This window comes from Dermacentor variabilis, chromosome 5 (genome assembly GCF_050947875.1).
Source record: "Dermacentor variabilis isolate Ectoservices chromosome 5, ASM5094787v1, whole genome shotgun sequence".
Classification (NCBI taxonomy): domain Eukaryota; kingdom Metazoa; phylum Arthropoda; class Arachnida; order Ixodida; family Ixodidae; genus Dermacentor; species Dermacentor variabilis.
Window position 1 is genome coordinate 175595278 of NC_134572.1, and position 22554 is coordinate 175617831.

General features: G+C 44.5%; 1 protein-coding gene across 1 annotated transcript in view; it reads right to left on the reverse strand.

Moving 5' to 3' along the window:
• The window catches only part of Hibch (3-hydroxyisobutyryl-CoA hydrolase), a 69433-nt gene that overhangs the window by 43769 nt on the left and 3110 nt on the right, over window positions 1-22554 (reverse strand). The window contains exons 4-5 of the mRNA XM_075693780.1: window positions 16680-16848; window positions 6883-6935 (exon numbers count right to left, since the gene is read on the reverse strand). Coding sequence (XP_075549895.1) covers window positions 6883-6935; window positions 16680-16848 — 222 coding nt within the window. The remainder of the gene's footprint in view (window positions 1-6882; window positions 6936-16679; window positions 16849-22554) is intronic.

Genomic DNA, 22554 nt, shown 5'->3' on the forward strand with positions numbered 1-22554 from the left:
GCTTCCAAGCCTTCTTCGAAAACAGTGTGCCTTGCATGTCGTCACACATCTTCATCCAATTTTCCCTGCATAGTTGTTCCGCATACTCAGTCACCTGCTTGTTTAGTGTGTGTATACATCTGCGAAGCTTCTTGTTATGTCTTTGCCTCTTCCACCTTCGAATAAGGCCGTGCCTGGCCGCCCACATGTGACTAAGCCTGCTGTCTACGAAGGGAATTTGCGTGGTCGTAGTAATCTTCTGCGTAAATTTCTTTACAAATTCACGTAGCTTTTTGGCCCACGAAACGGCCAAAGAACACAAAGTAAGAACACAGGCCGACGAAGCAGCGCACGTCAGAAGCAGAACGCGGCACAGAGAAACTGCGTATGGTGTGAACTTTTTCCATATCTTGTTGGACACCGGATGCGTCAACAAGGTGTCCCAACACGGTAATCTCACGGTGCCCGAATTGACACTTCGTGGAGTTCAGTTGAAGGCCGGCTTTTCGGAAGACCGCAAGAATGGCAGCGAGTCGGGTAAGGTGGCTGCTGAATGTGGGAGAAAAAACAACAGGTAACAGAGACAGATGATCCATTTGTAGCCTCGCAGAAGAAAGTCTATCATACGTTCAAATGTCCCAGGAGCATTAGCCAAAGGGCATGACTTTGAATTGATATAAGCCATTCAGCGTGATGAAGGTCATCTTCTCGCAGTCCATTTCATCAACTGAAATCTGCCAGTAGCCGGATCGAAGATTGATGGACGAGAGGTATTTAGCTCCGTGCAAGCAGTCCAAGGCGTCATCGATGCATGGTAGTGGGTAGACGTCTTTTCAGGTGATCTTGTTTAAATGGTGATAATCGATGCAAGAACACCAGGTACCATCTTCTTTTTCGCAAGGATGACAGGCGAAGCCCAAGGGCTGGTCGATGGTTCGATGACCCCTTTGCAGAGCATTTTGTCCACTTCTGATTGGATGACGCGATGTTCAGCATGCGATACACGATAGGGTCGCGACGAATAGGATTCGTGTCTCCAGTGTTGATATGGTGGTGAACAACAAATGTTTGTACTAAAGGCTTGTCGCCGAAATCGAAGATGTCAAGGTACGATTAGAGGAGGAGACGTATGTCCTTGGCATGTGCAAAGGTGAGGTCAGATGCTATAATCTTCGCAAAGTCATCCGTTATGGAACCAGAACTTATGGAACCAGAGCTATGAGCTGCAATTGGTGCTAAGAAACTGCTCTTGGCATTCAGACATTCAGAATGTCAAATTCGGAAGTATGAGAAACGCTGGCCAAGAACATGCCGGCTGGAAGCATTTGAGGGCACAGGCATTCAGAAGCGGAAGAATGACGTTGTTATTATTAATCCTCACCAACGTATGCAGAAGAGCAATGTTCCAGTTCAAAAGCATGCCGATTATGGGGCAAAGGACATATTCACCGTAGGGAATCTGTGGCTGCGCGGTCAAAGCGACGTGACTGCCTCAGGTGACAGACGCACATCTTGAAGCGAACACAAGTGCGGTGGAGCAGTGCTCGGAGCATCGGCGACTTGAGGTAGTTCCAACTGATGATGAGATGAGAGCGGAATGATGGGATAAAAAGTCCAATCTAAGGATAATGTCGTGAGGGCAGTTGTCAATCACAGCGAAGAGAATAGAAGTAGGGCGGTCGACTATACTTATGCCCGCAGTACACATTCCAAGTACAACCAACACGCACGCCACCGTCGGCCACATGAAGCACTAGGGCAGCTGCTGGGGTGAGGACCTTCTTTAAGTGTCCACGCAGGCTAGCACTCGTCACAGATATGGGGGCTCCAGTGTCGACGAGTGCTTGGACAGGTAAGCCGTCTATTTTAACATTGATTACACTTCTCTTTGTGGGCACAGACAGAGGATTTGCTGTAGTAGTGGGCAATGCAGCACTACCTCCGAGGGCTGCATTTCTTAGTTCTCCAACAGGGTGTGGCCAAAAGCCACAGGGGACAAAAAGCGACGTGGCTGTGGCGAAAGGGAAGATGGGCGACGTGTTTGCGGAGAACGAGACTCATGTCCGCACGGCGATGGTGAGCGACTGTACCACGTGTTCCTAGCAGAGTTGTCGGCGCTGTTAGACTCGGCGGTAGGTCAAACATTGTGGGTATTTCCATTAAAATGGCTCAGGTTGGTCGGCGTGCGAGGTGTTGAGGGCCACGAGTTGCGACAGTATCTGGCAACACGACCAATGCGACGACAGGTGAAACATATCGGCTGGTCGTCCGTGATTTTCCACTCAGTCGGGTTGCGATAACGTGGAGAGAAGTGTCGGGGTGTAGCGAAAATAGTAGAAGGGCGTTCATTCACTCTGGGGTTGGTGACAGCACAGACAGAATGTAGGTCAAAGTTTTCAAGTTCCTGTCGAATGATGGCTTGCACGATTAGAACTGAAATAGGGGTAGCATCAGGGCTAGCCGAACAGAAAGCTGCGGGCACCATCGCCTCAAGTTCATGTTGAACGATTCATACAACGTCCTCTGATGGCGACGCATGCTGCTGCGTGGGTTTATCTTCAGGCGTCGACGTTGCGGTAGTATTGGGAAGTCTGGTGAATCGGTGCAGGACACGTCGGCTTTTGGCCTGCTCTAACTGTTGGCACTCTTTGATGATAGCGTCAACTGCAGAGCAGCTTTTGCACATGAGCAGATTAAAGGCGTCGTCAGCAATTCCCTTGAGCACATGCTCTACCTTCTCAGCTTCTGTCATGTCGTGATCCGCTTTACGACAAAGCACCAGCATGGGTCTGAAAATTAATCTGCAGAAAACTAAAGTATTGTTTAACAGTCTCGGAAGAGAACAGCAGTTTACGATAGGTAGCGAAGCACTGGAAGTGGTAAGGGAATACATCTACTTAGGGCAGGTAGTGACCACGGATCTGGATCATGAGACTGAAATAACCAGAAGAATAAGAATGGGCTGGGGTGCGTTTGGCAGGCATTCTCAAATCATGAACAGCAGGTTGCCACTATCCCTCAAAAGGAAAGTGTATAACAGCTGTGTGTTACCAGTACTCACATATGGGGCAGAAACCTGGAGGCTTACGAAAAGGGTTCTGCTGAAATTGAGGACGACGCAACGAGCTATGGAAAGAAGAATGATGGGTGTGACGTTAAGGGATAAGAAAAGAGCAGATTGGGTGAGGCAACAAACACGGGTAAACGACATCTTAGTTGAAATCAAGAAAAAGAAATGGGCATGGGCCGGACATGTAATGAGGAGGGAAGATAACCGATGGTCACTAAGGGTTACGGACTGGATTCCAAGGGAAGGGATGCGTAGCAGGGGGCGGCAGAAAGTTAGGTGGGCGGATGACATTAAGACGTTTGCAGGGACAACATGGCCACAATTAGTACATGACCGGGGTAGTTGGAGAAGTATGGGAGAGGCCTTTGCCCTGCAGTGGGCGTAACTAGGCTGATGATGATGATGATGATGACCAGCATGTCCTAGATATACGAAACATAGCATTCTGTGGGGGATTGGCCACGAGAGGACAGTTCCTGCTTTGCGGCAATTTTACGGCCGGCTGGTTTGCCAAACAATTCTGTTAACTTCTCTTTGCATTCATCCCAGCTGGTCAGCTCCTCTTCATGGTTTTCAAACCACACCTTTGCCGTGCCTCTTAGGTAGAACAGGTTAGCTAGCAGAAGCATAGGGTCCCATCTATTGATTCCACTCACATATTCGTACATAGCCACCCACTCTTCAACGTCGGCGCCATCAGTCCTGCCGAAAGTTATGCGATCCTTGAGTTGCACAACCACAACCGAAGGGGACGATGGTGAAGAGGGCGGCAACGACATTGATCCCGAATGCTCACCATCATTCATGGTGAGGATGATGATGCGAAGCCCACTGCGGAGCTCTGTTTCCAGCCGTGGTACCCCGCACCTCCCACCAATATGTCACGGTGATGTTGGGAGTATAAGACTGTATTTGCAACGTATAACAAGCAGAGTCAATGGGGTTAAAATGGCTGACTAGTAACAACACGCAGCAGCCAGCGTCTCGCCAATCTTCTTCCTCACTCTTTTCTTTCATCCTTCCGTAACAATATTATTACGCACTGTCGACATCACTGACCATAACAAAATTTCAGGGCTAGTGCGCAGTCTCGAAGTTGTGAAATTACACTTGAATATTCCTTTGTTTTTGATTTAAAGTGATAGTAATAGCCTATTTTTAACACTGTTCCAATGTATAAGTCTAGTTTTCTTCCTCATAATTTTCACCAGTATGACATACTACATGCATAAACCATGCGTGCCGGCATGACAAACACGAGTGCTTAATTTTTTTTTTATTGTAAGAAACCGTACATGGCAGCATTTTGAAAGGAATCGAATGTTGCAATAATGGTGGAGCGACAATTGGCGCAGATATTGGCTCCAAGCACTCGCCACATAGGCAGCGTGGTGGTAGCAGTAAGGACGCAGCAGTGAAGGCTGCCAGCAAGCATAGCCTCCGTGACGCAGGTGCCTCCGTGATTGGAACTCGCGCTACAGTTTGCCATTGTAGTTCAGTTTTTCATAAAGAAAAGGTTAAATCCACAGAATTGATGCAATAAATAACTAAAGGGTGGCCCAATTTCTTACTCCTACATTGTGACCTCCGAAACCAGAAACAGAAACAGTAACTGCCACTTGGTTACTATCATCATCAGTTGCCCATGCAAGAAATGAAATGAAAATCTTTTGGTGAATTCGACAAATTGCACCGGCCCGTACAGGGGAACCCTGGGGCAAAGATGATTGGATGAAATGGTGCATTGGGGCATCCTGGTGCAATTCGCCATTTATTGATATAGAATAAGACTGGCATGCGGCCTGAGTGGGGAGGGCGGTTAATTAAGAGGGGTTGAGAGGCGTATCATGGCTCCTCTCAGACTCGTTTTATGATGCAGGATTTGCAAGCAAGCGCCCACAAGGAGAGCAGCATTTTCTTGGCACGCCTGGGGTCAAAGGGTGCTGTCCACGCCTCATAAGACTGCGCCAGCTGGGCGTGTTTCTCCCCAAAGCAGGTAAAGGCACTCGCAGTGCCACAGGAGGTGTTTGATGTATTGTCTGACGCCGGTATGGTTGCAGTACGGGCAGGGATTCGGAGGGAAGGCGTGGGCAGCAGTGCCGTCTTCTGTGCTGCTATCATATTGCTCGGCCACCCTTATATGGGAGCACCACTTGTGCAGCGCATCCTCGGTTAGGGTGACATCGCACAAGAAGTGACAGTGGTTTTGGCTCCCAGTCGCCATTTTGCTTTTTGCAAGCGTTAGTTCAGGCATGTTGTGATCGTTTCCGTGTTTGTTCTGAGCATGCCGTGTCGCAGAGGCAATGCCAGCGGGGTGCCTACAACGTTGTGTAAAAGCTACTGTATTTTTCTACGTACAACCTGTCACTGTGAGTAACCTCCCCCCCTGATTACAATAACCTAGAAAGAAAAAGAAATCCGTGCATATAACCAGCAGAAATAACTGCATGCAACAACGCTCAAATCTTTGCAAAAACGGTTTCCATTTGCGGATGCACAAGTTGTCCACGTAGCTTCAGCCAGCAGCTTGATCAGTGCTAGTGATTTATGCATTACGATTTATGCTGTACAGTCTACGCTCGTTGCAATCTACGCTCGTTGTACAGTCTATGCTCGTAGAACAGACTTTCGGTTATAATGGGCCACATTTCAACCTTAGTTTGCACTACCTATTTTATTAATGCAACAACGCTTGTTTTTACTGGACCGCGTTACAACGGACTATCGCCTACAGCGAATTTGTCAAAATCGGGCATATAAAACAGACTTTTGCCATGTCAGCAGGGCTGGCAACTGACTTGTGAGGGTCGCCCGATGATCGTGGCTCAATATTGTGTGCGCGAGGGAGGGAGGAAAGCAGGGTGGAAGCACGCAGTCTTTGACGCGCGAGGCATGGAAAAAAGGGGGGAGGAGGTGATGGACAGGGGCGGGGGTTCTACTCCGGTGGCTACTGTGAATGGCGCGCCCACACAGCTACCATATCTTGAAAGCGATTTGTGATGTCGACAAAGTGTGCCCAGTGCCGCTGGCTTCAAACGCACTGTGCTTTCGACGTTTAGTTCGCGTCGAAGCGACAGACAACACGAAGGTAAATTCACTAGCTGTTGCAGTCGTGCTTTCTCGCTCTATTTTGACAATGACTTTCCGTGATCATTGAGCTATATGTGTTCATGTTTACCTGTGTGCGCGTGACAAGGTGCTTGTTAATTTAGTCAGTAAGCTAATGTTTACAACTTTATATGGCCGATAAAACTACTATCCTTACTTCGCATAGCTGTCCACTAGTTTGCTATCCCAATTGGTGCTTAAAACACATTTTTTGTCGGATTATCAGGGTCAGTTGTAATGAGAGTTGACTGTATTAACTTAATCATAATCTACATGCACTTGATAAAGGCCTTCAGTCACATCTTGAATATAAAAATAGAAAAAGTGTCACCCACTATTGGAAGCAAGGTTACCTTCAGCAGAAAGCTCTGGAAAAGTCATTGGGAGATGATCATTAGCAGAAATGTGTGAGGGAAAGAAAACATCAGAGAACACATGTGCTATTTCTCTAATAGCTATGTGGTGCTAAACTTCCTTTTTTCGTTTTGTTTGACTTGATGGCTACATCAACATGTGTGCCTGCTGCACAGAAATGAAATCGTAGTGGTTTGAATGAAGCTTTGTGCCCAAGGGAGCGATAATGCAAATTTGCTGCATAACAAAGACTACAGTGGGGGCTGTTTGTGGATCACCAACTGGCTTTCTCAGATACACTGCTAAATGAAAAATAAAAAGGAGAGAGAGAGGAGAGAGAGAGAATGTTCAAACAGTCAGCAGCAACTTACCCCACCCATAGTGACGCCATCCAAAATAGCAACGAAGGGGATTGTCAGACTAGCTGTGAGACAAAGAGAGAAGAACACAATGTTAGGACACAGCATGCAAAACCCATGACGAGCTAGCAACAATGTTAACTCCTCTAGCCTGTTGTCGCGATTTTGCGACATGCCAAATCTGAGCTCATAAATTAAAATTCTCTCACTAAGCGAAATCCTGATTTTTGACATAATGTGTGGTCATCCAGCAAGGACACTTCAGCATGTTGCCATCTCTGACTCGGAAAACAACACTTCGCACACTGTGTTTCCAGCGAGCGTGAACGCTCCAACAAACTTATGTGGCTGCATCTATTCATGTGCATAAATGAAAGTCCCCATCTCATCAATACCGACTGTTCTACAGACTGCCATAATATGACTTATTGACCTGCCAAGTCTGAGCTTATTCAGCATGAAAACATGGAACTATAAAGGCACTGTTTTACAGCAAAGCTGGTTACCTCTACCCCCCCATGCGTTCTAAATGGGGGTTTCCTGGCAGGGTGTATCAGGCGCACATGGCACGTGGACAGGAATGGAGACGGGTAGGGGAGAGAGGGAAAGAGTGTGGCAACAGAGCTGCAGCAATGGAGACAGGCAGGGATAGAGGGGGAAAGAGTGTGGTGACGGTGCCAGTGCACGTGGTTACGCTTCTGTGGTTATAACATCATGTGTGTCGAAGGAGCCGGTGCAGCTGCAGCAGCGGCTGCGGCAAACGCATGGGAGGTGCAGTGACCACAGAGGCGCTTGTGTTGGTGTAGTGTGGTGCCGTATATGAAAAAAATATATACAATTTCACAATGTATGCAGGCCATGTACATAGGCTAAACATCTGGTAATTTGTCCTCATATGACTGTTGTGGCCCTACACATTTTTTTTGCCACATGACCATCTGAGTTTTCTTTAACAGCTCCACAAATCTCACATCAGGGCAGTAAATGATGCAAGACTAATTTTGGATATTCTAATCTCACATAAAAGTACTACTTTAATCTATTAAAGTGCTCACTTACAGGCAAAAAAACTAAGCTTATAAGAGGTTAAAGGGACATTAAAGGCAAATACTAAGCCATCGTCGACTGTTAAAAATACCATTCCAGAAACCATGCAGCACTTGTTTTGTGCCAAGGAAAAGACCTAGTTAATGAGAAAATTGCATCTGAAGGGTCTGCATACCTTCAGCACAATTCAAATAGCTTGCCTCCGAGCGAGGGAGTGGCGACGTTGCTTACGCGATTACCGCACTTCACTGCTGTTGGGGGAGTAAAACGGTGCCTGACAGATGGTGCTATGGTTTTCTGCACAAAATGCTAATGCGCGGCCATGGAGGAGCCGAGCTAAGACAGATTCTTGGATTCGCCTCTGCAGCTGATCTTGGTCAAGTGGGGCATGACATCACATTGATGTCAAATTCACTGCTACTTTCAGTTTGTGCGAGTTTCGCGAGCCAGCAAAACCGGCACAGCTCTAAGAGATAATGAAACTGCTGAAACGCAAAAGCACGGGCGGCTCCAGAGTGGAGAAAACAACACCTTTCAACCGCTTGCATCAATGCCAAGGGTAACATCAATTACTTTCTTTTTGGAAAAATTAAATAGAACTGAAGAAGCAGCATTTTATTTCGTTTTATAATGGGATACAATGATGCTTCTATTACAAGTGGTTGAGTATTAGTGACAAAATTATATTGAGGAGTGCCTTCGTCATCGAGCTAGTACTTATATGTCCTGGAGGAATCTCGAATTGTGTCCTGCATTTACCTCAATTTCTCATATACTAACGCTCTGTTCGCGATAATATTGATGCCTTAGACGTTCTTGAGCAGAAATCTATTACTTTAGCTTGACTTAATATTCGTCTTTAGTGTCTCTTTAAAAGCAAAAGTTTGTTCCAAATAAATGCACAATGTCACAGGAAATTTACAATCCTCAGATTTTATGCAACATCGCTAAAAATTCTTTTGTAACCTTGCAGTGATGTGCCAAAACAGAAAGCGTAAAAAAAGCCCATTTGCTTTAATTGTATGCCAGTGATTTATTAATGAAATCTACCTTAGGTTGGCCAACACTTTCAATTGCACTGTAAGTGCTTTGGATTAGGCCTTTTTTACAACATTCATCCTCCGAATTAATGAGCCTTTAAAGAACAATCATCCTTTCAAGATGAATGTTCTGCCATGCCACATAATTACATGTTTTTGTTTTTGTTTTTTTCACAACAAACAAGCAGCAAACTAAACCCTCTTCCTGTGTTCGTTGCCGTAATTCAAGATTCTTGTGTTTTCAAAAAGGCAGTATATGATATTTCCTGTTAAATCACTTCTCTCTGTGATACTCACTGTGCCATTAATAACGCCTTGCACATTCATAAGCAACCTGATAGATGCACAGCCATTATGATCTAGCTGAAAACTGAATACTGGAACATGAAAGAAATACTAAATACAATACAATCAAATACAGTCTTATATGCAGTTAACTGTGATTAAGTAAACAATTCCTTTCATGCTTTCTACGTAAGATAGTGTAACAGCACTAGGCTGTAACTCTCGTTCTGTCCTAACCTGCAGTTAGCGTATTTATGTAGCTATGATATTGTTACGCAAAATAAGGATTAACAACTGGAGACTATTTACAAAGTATATTTACAAAGGATAGTGCAGTGCTGGCCAGCTCAGTCGACAGCTTGAGAGCGTAACACGTAATATGCATGTATCAATATCATAAAGCTCCTGTCTTTACATTCCATTATAGCATCTACTAGGTGTTTCTGTAGGTTTCTATCTAAATCTCCAAAACCGTGTGCTATTCAATTTTGAGTAAATCTTATGAGCAAGTTTGCCTTCTCACATAATGCCAAAACTCAAGTAAAAGAATGAATGACACTGTGACACTAGCCTTCGTGCAGGCACTGTTTCACTGATGGAACTGTTCGGAATGTAAAAGGTATTTACATTAGAGGTGGGTGAATATCAAGTTTTCTAATCTAAACTGAATACAAATAGTAAGTATTGAGTAGTCAAAGACAGGTGCACATATTTACAATATATATTTTGGCGTGATTAAGTACCACACTTGTACGGACTAGTGACTGAGCGACCTTCGTCCCCATGGTTAAACAACACATTGAAATGACTAAACAATAAAAATAAAAGATTTCGCAAAGACGAGCATTCGAACACTGCTCCTGTCTGGGAAAAATATTACGCCAGTGAAAAGGCATTTGATTCTTTGGCTGCAACAGCTAAACGAACTTTCTACTCAACAACACTCCATAACATGCTGCAAAACAATCTCAAACAATTCTGGAAATACATTAGTCCAGATAACCGTAAACCATTATTATTGTATGATAACTACAATCCATGTTTCTGACCATAAAGTATCTGAAGTACTAAACTCTGTTTTCTCTTCCATGTTCACTTCTGAACCTAACACTGACCTTCCAGACTGCCCTTACCTCAACCACCCAACCATGCCAGACATAACACTTGAGGCATACGGTATCACCAAGCTAAATGAATCCCTCAAATTAACATCCTCGGCCAGCATCGATGGAATCAATTCCAAAACGCTTAAGAACACTGCGAATATCTCCAGTGTATTTTTGTGTCATATCCTTCAGTAATCATTATCATCTGAAGCGGTGTCGCAAGATTGGAAAATAGGCAAGATAATTCCAGTACCAAAAAAGTATCATCGTCATCGTGCCACAATTACCGTTCAATTTCCCTCACCAGTGTTTGTTCCAAAGTAATGGAGTAATTTATTCTCATATTGTAAAGTATCTAACATCCGATAATTTCTTTAATCCTAATCAACATGGTTTACAGAAAAGCATGCCCTACAAGACTCAAATAGCTCTCTTTGTTAACGACATACGCTCACATCTTGATCAAAACATACCTATAGATGCCCTCTTCCTACATTTCCATAAGGCTTTTGACAAGGTCCCTCATGAACAACTCTTCCTAAAACTATAGCATCTTAATTTTAACCCTTGTCTTCTCCAATGGATACAGGTCTCCTCGATTTGGCTGCACTTTCTACACTAGTTCAGGGGGTGCTGCACTCTAGCACTCGATTTGCCAGTGCAGCTAGCGCCACCTGCACTTCGGCACTCGATTTGACGTCGTGCTGCACGAATTCATGTACACTTCGGCACTAGACTCTCCGTGAGTTCTTTTCTCGTGCACGTAGTGCAAGGCTCTTGATGGCAGACGATGCGTACGACTCCGTGGCCATGCGGGTATTGGTAGACGGCATAGAAACGGCAGTGTTTCCCGTGACAGAAAATGGCTGTCACGTGCAGTACGACGGAGCATTTCTGTATGAGACAGAAGGTGAGTGCTGTTATTTCAACACGTTGGCAATCGCAATGTTTGATGATTCGCTACAACTTTTCTTTTTGCTTAGACGGCCTTCACATCACCATTGGACATGAGGCAGTGCCAGTCTCACCTCTGCTTGTGGCAGCGGCTGGCTTTGATGTCACCAGTCAGGCCATGCCTTCGATAGCCACACCATCTATGGCCACACTGCCGCCGACAGCCACACCGCCGCCGGCAGCCACGCAGCCGCCACTGTCCGCAGACAGTGAACGCGAGGTGTGGAGCACCAACAAATCAAAGTTCCTTAACAAAATATAAGGAATTCAAGGAGGTAATTGGCAAGAACGACGGCTTCAGGTAAGTCGCCTCCATTGCTGCCAACATGTAAAATGGCAACTAGAGAAGTGCTACTAATTTTGTGCACGCTGCAGTAATTGATGTGTATGCACGATAAAACATCACATAACACAGCTGCAGTGGCGCCTGTTAGTAACGCAGCACGGACGCCAGTTTTTTTCAGGATGTGTACGCAGCATCTTGTTAAGGGCGCTTTTCAGGTTCAGCTGCTGCCAAGTGCACTAGAGGCCGGGATTTTCCCACAGGTCACAGTCATTTGTATTAATTTTTACGAGCTTACCGCTACCTCGACATTAAGTTTACGCGAAACCACATCGGTCCGTCGTTTGAAACGTTGTACCATATATGATTCAGAAAGGTGCGGAAACCGCGCTTGGTCATGCTTTCTGAATAATGCCGAAGTTCGAACTAATTTCCAGGTACTAATACATGAATTTTTTCCAGGACCAAAAAGGCCATGTGGGAGAAACTGGTCCATGAGATTAACCAGGAGTTCCGACGTCATATGACGCCTCTGCAAGTGGAGAATAAATGGAAATCCATGAAACGAGCGTATAAGAAAACAAAAATAAAGAATAGTTCATCCGGCCATTCCCGTACAGCCTGCGAGTACGAAGGGTATGGGCAGCAGATGTTTTCACATCATTGTTTTACTCATGTCCCGACCCAGCATAATTTTTTCGAATGCGGTTTCTTAACAGAGAGCTTTCCGAAGTGTTGGAGCGGGAGCACCACATCACCCCTGTCGCATTGCTCGCCCCGGGGAGGATTGTTGCGTAAGTTTGCATTTTGCATCATCTTTATCTTATCCTCAAAACAATTTTAAAATGTCACCTGATCGTGCATGTAAATTTTGCTGACAGCATATTTTAATTCCACTTTATGTGCATTTGCGCATAACTGTTAAGGCTGTTTCACATGGCGCGATTTTCAGTCAGCGACACAGCGAATTCCGTCGCTCAGCGACCGCCGCGACGTCATGGGCTCTCCGCGACTAGATTCCAACAAGTTGGTCGCGCCGCCGCTCCGTCGCAGCGATCGGCGGGATGTGGGAGGGGCAATGTGTGTTTCACCACGCGTTGGTAGCTCTGTGGAGCAATGTCGCGCGGCAGTTCTAGCTATGTTTACGGCGTACCCACCAGCGTTTGCGGCTAAGGAGCTTCATACATTTTTTTTTCTTTCGCTTACACAATTTGTTTGAAAGGAGAAGCTGCACGCTATCCAGATCGGGAGAAGGACGCCGCTTCAACATAAGGCACGTACCCACTTGATCGCCGCCGTCGTCAACCGCTTCATCCCTACAAATCGCGCCAGCTGCTTATATACATGCACACTCAACAGTAGTTTGTTCTTCTGCAAAAGGAAATACTCATCCAGGAAAAAAAGTTGCAGCTCCCATAGTAACAACGAAACTAGAGTGTACTACACGGAACCACCCCACCGACGCCGCGCAAGACGCACGCTCATACTTGCGGTGTAGAGCAGCGCCTCACTCACCGTATCTGTAAGCTGTTGTGTCTCAACGCCTTTAAACGTTAAAAATGGTGTACCTATTCTATTATCGAATAAAAATAGGAAAATTCGAACATTTGACTAGTTTCCATGGTGTTTTTATTTAACGATTCAGGCATGGATACTTCGTGAGCACGAGGCAACCCTGCGCATCGCTGCGATGGATATCGCGCAGCCGTAAATGCATGTGAAAGCTGTGAGCGAAAATCGCTCTGCGACGTGCGCGGCAGAACAATTTTTTTCGCCCCAATCGCGCCATGTGAAACAGCCTTTAGCCAGCTTTAAACCTGCATATTGTGTGCATGCATATTTTTCACTTAAGACACTGCTCCCATTAGTATGGCATACAAGGACAATTTATTATTTGCACAGAATTGTTAGCAGACTCTAAACTTGCTGTGTGCATCCATGTTTTTGTGGTAAAACACTACTTCCATTAGTACGGCATACACGGACCATTTATTATCATAGGATGAGGTCACTAATGTGACCTCGTCTGTTTCTCCATGTGCAATTGAATCCTCTTTGCAATGAAGATGTATTCAGCTGTAAGAATACTTGCACTTTACCCACTGCTTCTGCTTACAGCATTGGTGTGAGTTGAAGGTACCCAGAACATCTACAAAACAATTTGACACTTGACATTAATGAAACTTTATTCATGGAAGTAACAGGAATGGCGGAAACATCCTGCCGGAAAATGGGCCAGCTGATGAACCAGCTGAGGAGGCATCAGCCGAGGAGGCACCAGCCAAGGAGGTACGAGCACCCCGCAGAAGTGAAGTTGAACCTAGGAGAGGTCGTGGTGGAGGCCGCCACAGGGGCTCGTCGATAGGCAGCCTGATCAGTGTTTTGCAGGAAGCCATCGCTGCGAAACAGAAGCAGCACGACGAAAAAAATGAAACTTCTTGAACGTCTCGTATGCGCTGCCGAGGGCAATAAATAAGTACGCCTACACCAGCAGTTTGTTTTCACATTATTCCCATGTGCATTTCAGCATTGATGTTGGGCAATGTGTCACCTTCGGCTTTCACACTGTGATGTGGATGTGTCGCATTCGCTTGGCTCATTATCATTGCCAACATCATCATGAGGGGGCAGGTCTGCAAGTTCTGCAATGAAATCTATTTCAGAATTGCACATGTTGTGAAGTACATGTGCTCCTATAACAATGAGACAACACTGCATAATTGTCTTGGCATCAACAAGATATAGCCTTCTGAAGCGTTGCTTCAAAAGGCCAAAGCAGTTCTCAATGACCACCCTTTGCTGACTGTGAAACTTGTTGAATTTTTTTTTCCATGTTGGAAAGCTAGAGCCGTTGTCTTTGTACGGTGTCATAAGCCCAAGGCAGCAAGGGGTATGCTGAATCTTCAAGTATATAAAATTCACCGCACTTGGCTGCAGCCTCTTCAAAGAATGTGCTTTCTCTCAACACCTGGGCGTCATGCGTAGAACCAGGGAAGCCAATAAAGACATCCAAAAATCTGTTTTGGTCGTTGCAAACTGCTTGGAGGATATAGACGCCCACTTCTTCCTGTTTATGTATGATGCAGTGGAGTCGTCCGGCTTCAGAATCTCAATGTGGCTGCCATCAATGCATCCCACGGTGTTGCGGGGGCCTTACCCGCCGCTTTTTGTCAGGAAGGCCATTTTGCTGCGGGCCATGTCGGCAGCGCTAGGCCAGCATATCACTTCAGCGCTGATCGCCTGCAGAAAATTGAGCACTCTCTGCATGCACAGCACAACTGATGATTCAGAAACGTCGAATCTGTCTGCCACTGAGTACATGCTTGTTTGTGCACCAAGGTAGCTCAAAGTTATGAGGCAAGTCTTTTCTGCTGTGATCTGCGGATGGCCGGAGACACTTTTTGGGTAGAATGGCGACAACCTGAACCACGAGCACAGACTGCCAAAAGTCTCAGGCGACAGCCTAAACAGCATTTTGAATTCAAAGTCTAAGTATTCAGTTGTCACCTTCTCAAGGTATCCGTTGATTCGGCGATGGTCGACCCGTGCCACTTTGCACAACGCAACGGAAAGAGATGCGTCGAATTCCTCGTCACTGTCAGAGCCATTGAGTTCCATAGCCGTTGCCAACAAAGACGCCATTTTGAACAAATGCACAGCGTATCCGTGTTCTTACAACTAGTAGCAATTGCGCACACGTTTGAACGCACATGCTCACGGCACACACCAACAAAAGAAAAGCCACAGCCGCCCAGTTGCAGCAGACGAAGGCCTGTACGTTTTTGCACTTTTGTCCTCGATTTGACCGCTGCACCAAAAGCGCTAGTGTCGCGCTACACTCACACTTCAAGAACTGGCGCTGCACTGGCACGGCACTTTTCTGAACTAGTGCAAACAGTGCAGCCAAATCGAGGAGACCTTGGACACACAACTTTCTGACTAACCGTCAACAGTTCATTTACGCTAACTAATGCTCGCCTAATTTATCACCCATTATCTCCGGCGTGCCACAAGGCACTGTCCTGGGGTCACTACTCTTCTTAATATACATTAATGACTTACTGAGAGGTTGTTCTTCGAAAATTAATTTATTTGCTGATGATTGTGCAATCTATCGTCCTATTATTAACGATGCTGATTCTTGTGCTCTCCAGTCTGACCTTAATGTCACTGAACTTGGTGTAATAATTAGATAATATCTCTCAACGTCAAAAAATGACGCTAGTTACTTTCCACCATCACCAATCATCTATTTCAGCTAATTACGTTATCGCCGGTTTTGAAATACATGCTGTGACTCCTTATAGGTACTTAGGTATTAACATGTCCTGTAACCTCAGTTGGTACTCACACATTTGCGGCATTAGCAATGATGCCAATTGTGTACTATGCTAACCGTCAACAGTTCCCCGTTCAGTAAAACTACTCGCATATTTAACACTTGTTCGACCCAAACTGGAATACGCATACTCAGTGTGGCACCCATACCAATCCACCCTGGCAACAGCATTGGAATCCATACAGAATCTTGCAGCAAGGTTCATTCACTTTGGCTACTCTTACCATACTAGCGTCACTAAACTTGTCATATCTGAAGCTTCCAACCCTTGAGCACTGCTGCAAAACAGCAAGACTGTGTCTTTTTTACAAATTTTATCACTCGCTGCTTTCCCAGACCAACGTCATGCCTCCACATCGCACTTCATCCCGTCATAGCGATTAAAAAGCTGTTTATCCCCCTCCAGCTTGTACCACCGCTCATCTTAACTCTTTCTTAACTCTTTCTAAAGGCATGCACTTGTTTTCTTGAACTGGCCAATTTTCCCCGACATTCTTGCGATTCCTAGGGAGTCCGAAAAAACGTAATTGGATAGTAGTTAGCGCCTAATATTTGATTTGTTTCCAAAACTTCGAATATTCGCCCACCCTTAATTTACATGTTTTTCTATTGGCAAGAATCTTCAGACGGTGACATTCGAAAAAGGACAAATATTTGCACAAGCCCACTTTACCGGACAGTAATAAAGTACTGACACGTGCCCCTTTCCCCTGCAGTGGGTACTGCCTCATTGAGGAGCAATGCAGCACACCTACCAATGAGGTTGTTCAGTCGGTACTCTTCCCGGAAGAAAGCATCCCGAAGTTCGGACTCCTTGCCTTGCGTCAAGGCAATGGCCTTTACATCACCACCTGCGCAGAAGGCCTTGGACCCGGATGCCGCTTTGATGATTACCATCTTCATTTCAGGATCTGTGTCCCATTTCTGCAAGAAAAAAAAAAAAGGATACATACATCATAATGCGCATACATAAACAAACAAGCCTACATACAAACTGCACTCACCTTGAATTAATGTCTTACTGAATTTATATAACCTAGGTTAGCATTTCATCTGAGCCCTTAGCATGACTGCTAGTCATTGGCTTATGCTGTTGATACATAAGTATTAACTCAAGCACTCATTTTGTGGTAGGCTGGATAAAAAAAAAATTGAGACCATAATTTTTCACCATGCTTGTGCAGTGCATGTCACCCTTGTGTACAGCATGGGAACGACGGCTGCCGCGGTGCTCCGGAGACAGCCAGCGACGTCCAACGGTAGCGGCTGGGCCCAGCCACTACGAATATACGTTGCTGGCTGGCTCCGAAGCGGCCGGTGTACATGTGCTCTACACAAGGGTGACGCACACTGTACATACACTAAAAATTCAAAGGCACAGAGTAAGTATAACATATGAAACAGCGCAATATTAGTGTAATATAATTATGCAGAAACGAAGCTTTCATAGTGTAAGGCGTAAGCACAAGGCACTCTGTATTTTTACAGCAGTTTGATAAGCATCATCACTAACGTTCTCAGCATGCCATCTTCAAAAGCAATAGCGGGCAGCTTGAGGTCAATTTTTATTACCCTGAGTTACGTTACTTAGCATGCACACATAGTCAAACACCTTTAAGCGAGAGGGACCTGGAGTATCCCTTTCTATAAAGATTAGTTTGTTATAGTAAAAGCTGTTATAACTGTCTCTTATACAAGTAAAACACAAAATAGGTGTGCTGTAACAAATTAAACTTTACTCTGACCATGCCGAGATGCTTTTTTATTAAAAATCAGTTATCTTAGAAATCAGTGTGCACAGTGCTTTATGAAGAAACTGACTACCCCCAGCCTGATATTGTCAAGGGCGATAGCACGTTCAGCTGGAAGGTGCAGCATTTATGCCAAATATACTTAAAGAGAACAAAATACCCTATCAACTTGCCATCACTCTATTCTCTACTGCCGTATCCTCATCACTGTCCTCAGTCACTTGCTCGACTTGTACGTTGCCAATGCAAAGCTATGATTTAAAGTTGGCATAACTTCGTGCTAAAGTACCAAAACATGAACAGGAACGCATCGATTATTTTCTAACATTAGCAGATGTAGAGGGGGGGGGGGTAACATTGATACCTGCATTCTCCCTCGCCCCATTCCTCCCTCAAGACATGCTGGTATTTCAGCACTGACAAATTGAGCTTCTCCTCCTTTGTAAGTTTTGATGACTTCTATTCCCCCCAAGGTTACCCTGGATTCACCTCTGTTTTGTTAAACAGGCAAATCCATTATAAAATTCTTAATTATAGTGGTGCTGGTGATGCCATGTTGTCCCCTTTATTACACACCATTCATAATAAAGACATCCATTGCAGTGGCATTCAGCCATGTCTAAGTGTCCTGCATCTGATCCTGGCTGTACCAATGACAGCAAGGATTCCATCTGCCTTAGCAGCCATACACATTGCTGGCTTACCTCCAATGTGGAGCCAGTAAAATGGAATGTGTGAAACAAAAACTATGAATTACTGATTAGAAGAATTGTGCATACAAGCTGTTGTATATGTGAATGAGATACACACAAGGTAACCTTTATTTTATAATCATTGATCATCATGTTTTAAAGCAAATTCAGGGCTCTGACACACATTGCATTTCATTCACATTTGATTTGCTGCTGACCACACTGCCGCATAAAAACTGCATCAGAACTCCCGCTTGACAGCTTCACCGAAAAGCTTTTCTTAAAATTTTACTGCCAGATCTTGACTCACACGAGGACAGATGCCTTTGAACTACCATTGCCTCCTCTTTCTTTTCCAATGCCAGCCAGATGTGGCCAATCCAATTATTGACCACCCTCTCCTATCGTCCTTTCCTACTCTCCCCTGTTGGCTAGCGTTTGCTCCTGCTTTGCGGTTGTGGAGGAGAGTACCATCTGGGTGGCACCCCACGACGGAAGTCGGAGGAAGACTGACATGTGTGATAACCCGACAGATGCAGGGGCGGAGCATCTACCACTTCTCCACCAGAATGGCAGCAACGTGCGCTCAGACACACGCATGATGCAAGCAGCCGTACCATCTGGGTAGCGTCGCATCCAGCAACTCACTGAACTAAGGCGCACCAACGGCTCCCATTGGGGAGTGAGCGATTGCACTGGCATTGAAAAAATAGAGGAGGCGATGAAACTGCAATGGCTAGGACCATTCATGCTCTGCCTAGTTTGCTCCAGCCATGGTCATGTGCACAAACATGCTTTCGATTCACTACTGTCATTTACGATCTTTCTGGCTATGGAGCACCACAAAACTTCAATCTCATTCCTAATCTCTCAAAGCTCTATGATGCGATACTTGCCCACATGGTTCTCTCACAGGACCGCAATTACTTTGCTTACAGGTTATTCTAGACACACGAGAACAGTTCATATTGAACAAACAGTGCAAACAAACGGGGCTACGGGAAGACAACACGGGCACTGGCAAGCAATCTTTTGTTCCATTGCTTTGTGCATGATTCCTAGCTCTTCAACCTTTTTTTTCTTAGTCTTCATCTTTCTGCTGCTAATGTTAGTTTTGGTAGAATGCAATTATTGTACACTACTCAAGGATGGCGGTAAGCTGTTTGTCATGACTTTGGAGTGTCTGTCATATCTTGCAATTAACACAAGTTTATTACTATAGTCGAAAATAAACTGCTTGCCCTAGAAATTGTGCCACACTTGTTACTCCTAAAATTATTTATGGGCATTTAGCTTATTTTTCTCTCTTTTTGCTTTTTTGTAACCACAAAACTTCTGGAACTTTTTCTTTTTCTACTTTGCTATGATGACATATTTAATGCCTTCTTGATGTTCCTCATATAACATTTAGAACTGGGCTGATTCCTATTATTAAGAGTGATGTTTTAATTATTGCACTGTGCATGTTTATACATTATCATGGTTATTATAACCAACTGTAACAACAAGTGGTATGCAACCTCTCTGCTGTATGCTCCAATAAAATTAGGAATATCTTAAAATAAAATTACATTGTTAGATTACCTTGCTCGCAAACTTCCATGCAAAGAAATGCAAGAAATGAGGGTTTCTATGCAGCTGCTTCAGCAATCTTGGAGGTCACACACTGCCAGGCTCTGCTGCCTGCTTTGAGTCACAGAGAGGGCGCCACAGCCTCTTTCTTATAAAGTAAGGCCCCTAGATAGTTTGACGGTAGTGCCAGTCTTTCATCTAGCCACTGTCCTCTTTATTCTTGCACTCTCCCTCTATTTGTCTATGCGTTATTGGCTTAGTGTCGTCATGTGGTATTTTAGCCAGTTAGCGGCGGTGTTTATTGTTTTGGAAAAGTTTCAAAAGCATTGCTTATGCTAAGATGTGCAAGAATAAGGATTTATTGCATGAAATACAGTTTTAAAATGAGTATAGACAATAAGTGAAGTATGACTCAAACTAGAAGCTATTTGATTTTACATGCGTGCTGAGAGGTTTGGTACTTTACTGGGAGCACCAGTGGTGCTCCATGTAAGAAGAGGATTACAGGAGAAGGAGAATGGGAAAGGAAGAATGGCACTAGCTTAAACTTATCTAGGGACCTTAATATAAGGTGCTGACAGAACAGTGTGAAGAATTAGCACCAGTGAGTTTCACAGCAGGAAAACAACAAGATTGATCAGCCTTGGTTTTCATTTATCTTTAAATACAATGTAATGAATAGTACTGTATAATAGACCACATAGCACGATATCAACTGGGGTCAGGCTTCAGTTATTGCTAGGGAAAGGAACTGGATACAGTCCTTGATTATTCAAACAACAGAAAAGTTGCTGAACTGAAACAACAGTACTAATATCCTGCCTTCCTAAGCAAGATGCATGAACATATTACTGAAACAAGCTTAAAGAAATACTACCGACACATATTTTTGATCTAATAAAAGCTTATCACATGTTTCTCACATTTAAAAGGATAAGACTTTGTCATATACAAAAAGGTTCTGAAACACTTATATTTCAATATCGGTTTCGAAATGCCAGGCCTGGCATCATCGACACTAGAGGCCAACTGTAACGAAACTACACTTTGATTAAATTGGCAATAAATTAGCAGTATATTCTACTGATGCAATCTTGGCAAAGCCGCAGGACTGGTAATTGTCAATTGTCCAATTTTCTTACTAGCAGCCTTTTAAAAGCACCTAAGCAGATGACGGAGCACGTGGTAGTGAGCGGCTATCATGCAAGTCTCAGAACGTCTCCTTCGAGATGCTTTGGCGCACTGTGAGCAGCCGCGGGTGGTGCCTAGTCATGGCTGTCATGTCAAGGAGTCGTGCGATCCGAGCCAAGCGTCTCAAACACGTTCGCTTGCCCGCGAGGGGTTCCTAACTCGAAGGATCGCTCAGCTGCATTCAACTGGGCATTAATGCTTTTTATTGCATACACTCATGACATGGCGCCGCCTCCTACTCATTGGCTGATGCCCAACGATGCACTTACTAGGCACACGTTTAGTCAACCAGAACCGTGGAGCGGCTGTGGCATTCGGGAAGCGTGCTGGTCTCGCACCCTGGAGGACCGGGTTCGTTTCCCACCCAGACCAAAATTTACCTTATATTCTTTTCAAAGGCACTAATTTACTTTGCTTACAGGAACCTCCCCGAGAAATATGATGTAAATTCAATTATTTTTTTATGTGTCTTTACTCTTTGGCACAGGCCATTTTTATGCCATTATTTGGTCAAGCTGACGACTACAATACTGGATTTTTGCGTAACAGGGCATATAATGCTTTCGCATTAAAAGCCTACTTTTGCGAGCCCTTCACAATGCACCCACTCGTTTTTCAAGTGTGACATTATGTATAGAGGCTGTTTTATACCCGCAATGTCCGAGTCTACACTTTTTCTTTTGGCCCAATATTGCATTCTAGTTGGCCTTTCAATATGGCGAGTGAAAAATTTGCCGGCTTGGATAGCAACGAGACTAGGTATGCTGGTGTTGCTAGTAAAAAGTAAGCAAGAGTGCTGCATGATATTATTCTGGCGGCCCTCATGTGCGCCAGCAGCAGCGTTCCCGGGAACAGAGCAAGCCAGGTGTTATGATTCATGCACGTTTTGGGTGCTGAAATTGAAACTACTTAATAAAAATTTGTATTACAGAAAACAATTTACAGTGACTGCCTGGAAAGTCCTACTAAAGCTAAATTAAAGCATTTGGAACTTCAATTACGTACTGCAAAAATAATGACAACTTGAACATGCTATGTCAGCACTCCTTTAAAATGACACTAAGGAGATACGTTAAATTATTTCAGACTGATAAACTAGTCTTTGAAATGTTTATTTTCAATAATTTCACTGAAATAGGTTGATCAGTAGAAGAGAAAATGAGGGTAAAGTACATTATTTTAAACTTCCCGTTAAAACCCGTGAGCCAGTATGTTAGCGTGATGTCATGGATTTCACAGTACTATTTTGTATTTGGGCCCACATGGTTCAGTAAAAGTTCTTGAAAGCTGCTAGGCTCAATCTTTGGGTTCTTTAGAAAACAATGTAGTCCATTTTTACTGACAAAAAATTAACTGGGCCCAAGGAGATGCTTTTAAAGTCCACGACGCTGTGGCGAGATGGTGCGAAAACATTAAACAGGTAC